Here is a 5680-nt window from a genome sequence, read left to right as displayed (position 1 = left end):
GGCCACAACAGTAAGAGGCCCGCGTACCGCAAAAAAAAAAAACAAAACTGCATAGGGTCTACACTGCACAAAGTGCTCTGCTACCAGTTACAATGATCCTCTTCCTACTTCATCTTTCCAATACATCTTGCAAGGTTTGTTTTCAAAAAAGACATTACAAGTTGGCGAGCTTCTGCTTACAAAAATCAGTCACATCCTTTCCCCTTCACCACTATTAAATCCATCCTATTCCTGAGCTTTATTCCCCCCAAGTAAACCAAACGTAGGCAACTGAACACTCCAGAATCAACAAAGGACAACATTCCAGTGTGTGTTCAGGCAACGAAAGAAAGGCTTCCCTGAAAATGTACAGTAGAATTGAAGACTGTTTGTAGCTGTTGATGATCTGTAGAAACATTTCCAAGGTTCTTTGAACAAAAGGTTTCGATTCAAGCAAGATCACAAAGAGGATGATGACGGAGTCCTAACTGTGCCTTGGTGTGTGTTCCATTGGCTCCGCTTGGGCGAGTGACTGTGGCCGCTGTTGCCTGGATGTGGAATTCCTTTGCCCTCCAATCTCCACACACACGAAGCACATTAAAGAATAAAATGTGTTTATGTCACACCTCTTCTGAGAGGTTTAAAGCGCCGTATGTTACCACGTGAATCCTCACAACACCCCTGTGAGGTAGGTAGGCGGGGACTATTGTCACCCCCACTTTACAGGTGAGGGAAATGAGGCACACAAGAATTAAGGGACTTGCCCAGAATCACACAGCTAGCCACTGGCAGGGCTTAGGGTAAAACTCATACTGGCTAGCACCTAGCACAGTGCTTTGCACATAGTAGGTGTTCACTGAATATCTATGGATTTTATTTGACTTATATCTCAACATACAATATACACACAGGAAATACAAGCAGCCACCACAGAACATTTATCTCCTACATTCCTTCTGATGACATCTCTCCTGACTTTGAACCCTGCTGGACGAAGGATGTTCAAGAATCCATCTTGCACCTAAGCCCTCGGGTTGCAGGGGATCGATGTACACACCGTCTGTGGACAACCTGCTGTTGCACCTGCTCTACCACACAATCTTAGTTTTCTAATGAAAACAAAGGTGGATTTCAGGAACCATGCTGACTTTTTTTTTTGCCTGTTTGTTTCAAATGGAGCCATCGGAATGGTTCTGTGTCTTGTTTGTACAAAAAAGAAATCAGGCTGCTCTAGTCCAGTCAGCTTGTGAGAACTGTGTCAAGCACGAAGATCTCCTCCCAGCTCGGATGGATTTCTACCTGGGAGACTGGACTGACCCCAGGGAATGGCAGCTCCAACAGAGGAGGGTCAGCAGGGCTGAGTGTCACTTGCACTGTTCATGGTCTGTGTAGTCATCCAAGTCCACGTCAGAATCAAAGAGCGAGTGTCCAGTGAAATCCGTGTCTGGGGTTCTGGAAAAACTGTTCTCTGCTCCCTCATCTTCAAAGGTCTCTGTCCTTGAGTAAGAGCTGAAATCCAGCAGGGGCGTATGCGTTTTGCTGCCTTCACAGCTCTCCTCGGACTCATAGATGGTGTTGTCATCATCATGGTGCCACTCAGGCCAGAATTTCCTCCTTATCCTCTCACAGTACATGGCAAGATTGATCAGCTCACCTGCAGGGTGGTGAGGAAAGCGAGGGTTAGTTCTCAAAGGCAACAATCTACCAGCCCCTTGGCTTTCTGGGAAACGTAGAAGGATGGGGTAGAGTAGGCATTAACCATGTTTTTCCACAGAGGCACTGTCAAAATGTTTAGATTTTTATACACAGAAGGAGAAAGGTGAGTGGGAAAAGTTAAATTCAGCGAATGGGCTGAATGAAATTTCAGAGTGAGTCCGATGGTGGTGAGAAGTGAGGGGGTAGCTTATCCAAAATGGCAGCTAAACTACAATCATTTGGCTTTGTGAAGTATTTTATTATTTTATGTTTGCATATCAAGAGAACTAGTGCTTCGACTGGTTCATATCTAAATTAATTTATAGTCCATGAAAACACACCAACTGTTAGTTGGATTAAGTCAGCCAGAAGTGATCCTTCATTCCACAAATATTTGTAGTGTCATTACGGGCTGGTCAGTGTGCCAACTAGTTGAAAAAAATTAGGTTAGGATGGAAATTTTGCCCTGAATCATCCATAAAATAGGTAACTCAGAATTCTCTTTATGGATGAGCATGCCTGTAAACATATTTAGTAAAACAGAGATTTTTTAATTTTTTAAATAAAATTCAACACTGCACCCACGATTGGGTTCATTGGGCTTGGTCGTTGGTCTACTTCTTTTTCCTGTGAATCAAAGGAACATTTTTGTTAAGTTGCTAAAATTGTCCAGGCATTCATCTGAAATACGGCACGGTATATGGCTTTCATTTCCTAATTCCAAATGAAAAATGTAGAAAGAGGGTAAGTTTTTGCTTTTGATCCACCAGATGGCAACACTCCTCATAAGTATATAATTTGTCACTGTCCCTTATAGGACTTTATTGTCCTAAGAATATTCTTTGGATGTTTATTTTTTAAAAGTTATATAAACATTCACTTATTGTGTAGGTAATCCATGTTTTATTGTCAGAAATTAGAAAATACAGATAAGCAAAAAATAAAAGAATTACCAATAATCCCATTTGCCATAATAACATTTTCATTTAAACTCTTCCTGAAATTTACATATTTATATATACATTTACATATATTTACATTTGCTATACAGCATTTACTATATATTCTGTTTCCTAAGCTACTTTCTTCACTTAGCAACATATAATGTAAACCTTTTAATTTCACTCCATGACCACCTTGATAATTGCATAGTACTTCATTATACAGATGTACCATAGTTTCATTTTGTTTTTTCCAATGCCCTATTATAGCCATTTAGGCTCTTTCTATATTAACAGCTCTAGTGGTTATAGCCTGTAACTACTTTATTTTATTTTCTATCAGAGAAAATAATATATGCTCATTTTGGAAAATTAGAAGTCTGTATATAGAAATGGTATAAATATACATAATACATATATATATATATATATATATATATATATATACATAAAGAAGAAAACAAAAGCACCTATAATCTCACCAATCCAAGGTCATCACAATTAACATTTTGGTGTGATTTCTTTCAGTATTTTTTTCTATTTATTTATTGTCATTATTATCATTACCTGTCACTTCCTGTAACATTATAAGCATTTTCCCACTCAAATTTTTCAAAACTTGATTGCTGTTCTGCTTAAGTACATCCGCTACAAAACATAATAAGGCAAATCCCCCCGCTTCATGGATCCTGTAAACCAGTGGATTTGTATTGGTTCCAGGTCACCATTTTCAGTCTTCTCAGATCAAAACAGTGCAACTCACACTTACATGAGTCCATTCTGATTGCCCCCAACTCGAAGACTTTGTGTACGCGCTCGGAAGCTAAGAAGCCGACATCATTGTTCCTTTTTGGGCAGATGCACGCAAAACTTTCCCTTATTTTCTCCCTCAGGGAAGCAGTTACGAAACGCCTCACCAGGTATTGCTGGCAACCAAAAATTAGATAAAGACGCAGAAGCAGCAGCAAGGGGCCATTGGGGGCAGGGAATAGCAAAGATGAATTATGGTCACTTCACAGCAGGCCCGGGGGGCAACCCTGTTTGCATCAATCAAGTCCATTCCCAGAAAGTAAGAATCTAGTCACAATGTCCATGGGATCTACACAATATATGACTGTCTCTACTTCTTTTGTAGCCATTCTCTCTACAGCCTATTTCTTTACCTTTCTTCCAGGAGAGCTGCCCCCTTCATGACTGTGTGACATTAGAAATCCTTCAGTCTGCAATAATAAAAATTAATAATAGCACACATGTATATAGGCCTTACTGTGTACCAGGCACTACTTGAAGTGCTTTATTTATTGTTGAATTATATTAACTCCCATCCCTAGTCCTGGCAACAATCCTATGAGGCAGGAACTATTAATATCTCCATCTGTAATAGGAAAACTGAAGCAACAGAGAGGTTAGTTAACTTGCCTAAGGTCACGTAGCTATATAGTGGCCGAGCCAGGATTCAGACACAAGCAGTCTCCAGACTCCATTCTCTTCACCATGACTGGACTCTGCCTCTCTCCAGATGAGCTGACAGCCTGGCCTGGGAATTAATATCTTCCCACTACCTGTTACAGAATATTTTTCTGTAATTCTTTCTGGAGTCTCAAGAATTTTGAGGAGACAGGTGTTGTCACTCAAAGATAATGGGTTGTCATGAAGAAGAGATCCCTCTATCACACAGTGAAGAAAGGATGTGCTTTTTGATAAGCAAGGGCTGCGAGCTCACATACCCATCCTCATATCCTGCCCCTGATAAAAAGAGTGAAACAAAGAGTGAAAATTTACAGTTGAGTTCTCCGTTTATCTGGTTGGTTTTTTTTTTTTAAACTTTTATTACCAAGCTTCATTTCCTATAACTCCTACTTGATGCTTTTCTCCTGTTTCCCACCTTGTTTTAAATTTATTTATTTATTTATGGCTGTGTTGGGTCTTCGTTTCTGTGCGAGGGCTTTCTTTAGTTGCAGTGAGCGGGGGGCCACTCTTCATCGCGGTGCGCGGGCCTCTCACTGTCGTGGCCTCTCCTGTTGCGGAGCACAGGCTCCGGACGTGCAGGCTCAGTAGTTGGAACAACTGGGCCCACGCAGTGTGTGGGATCCTCCCAGACCAGGGCTCGAGCCCGTGTCCCCTGCATTGGCAGGCATATTCTCAACTACTGTGCCACCAGGGAAGCCCCCGTTTATCTGGTTTTGCCAATCCTTGCTTGTTTCTAGATTCTGCACCAACTGACCCACTCAATGTGCTACCAGCCAAAAAGAATGAAAAAAGTCGGCAGTAGAAACAGGCTGTGTGTAATGTGTGCATGTGTGTGTGTGTGAGAGAGAGAGAGAGAGAGAGATGCCCATGTTAACATAAATGCCTATACTGAAGATGTAAACTTTGTGAAATAATTTTTTTTAAACTGCAGGGGTTTTTTCAAAGTGTACTCAACAATCAGATAATGTCACCTATCAGACTGGTAAAAAAGTCTAATACCATCCAGTGTGGAGGGTCAGGCATTATACTAGATGGCTAGTGGAAGTATAAATTGCTATAAGCTTTTTAGGAACATAATCTGATGTTATCTACTGAAATTTAAAATTCAGTTATCTGTTGGCTCAGGACTCCACTTTTAGTACTCTATTCTACTAAAATAAAATCATCAGTAAGTAAAGATAGATGAACATCGATGTCGAATGCAGTATTATGTCAATAAAAAAAAGAGAAAGAAAAGAAAGACGGAAACACCTGAATGTCCATCAGTAGGGATTGACTGAATAAATTCTGGTGTATCAATTCTATAGAATATTGGGCAACTGTTAAAAAGACATAATATTCTATTAAGTGAAAAAACAAGTTATAAAGTACTGTGTATAATGCAATTCCACTGTTTAGTTGTGTTTTTTTTTTTTTTTTTGTTGCGGTACTCGGGCGTCTCACTGCTGTGGCCTCTCCCATTGCGGAGCACAGGCTCCGGACGCGCAGGCTCAGCGGCTACGGCTCACAGGCCCAGCCGCTCCGCGGCATGTGGGATCCTCCCGGACCGGGGCACGAACCCGTGTCTCCTGCATCGGCAGGCGGACTCTCCACCA

The 5680-nt window shown here is 41.1% G+C and overlaps 2 protein-coding genes across 9 annotated transcripts in view; both read right to left on the bottom strand.

The window, feature by feature from the left end:
- Positions 1-5680, bottom strand: part of COQ3 (coenzyme Q3, methyltransferase) — a 163534-nt gene that overhangs the window by 48392 nt on the left and 109462 nt on the right. The gene's annotated exons all lie outside the window — the stretch shown is intronic.
- Positions 577-5680, bottom strand: part of FAXC (failed axon connections homolog, metaxin like GST domain containing) — an 80935-nt gene continuing 75831 nt past the window's right edge. For 7 of the 8 annotated variants that reach the window (XM_007101132.4, XM_028494625.2, XM_028494624.2 and 4 more), the window contains one exon: positions 577-1633. In XM_007101132.4, coding sequence (XP_007101194.1) covers positions 1344-1633 — 290 coding nt within the window. In that variant the 3' untranslated portion in view covers positions 577-1343. Of the gene's footprint in view, positions 1634-4039; positions 4362-5680 lie in introns of those variants that run through there. The other variant, XM_028494627.2, reaches the window with a different exon arrangement.

This window comes from Physeter macrocephalus, chromosome 10 (genome assembly GCF_002837175.3).
Source record: "Physeter macrocephalus isolate SW-GA chromosome 10, ASM283717v5, whole genome shotgun sequence".
NCBI classification, from domain to species: domain Eukaryota; kingdom Metazoa; phylum Chordata; class Mammalia; order Artiodactyla; family Physeteridae; genus Physeter; species Physeter macrocephalus.
The sequence above is the reverse complement of the archived record's forward strand: the minus strand, read 5'-3'. Positions and strand labels throughout refer to the sequence as shown.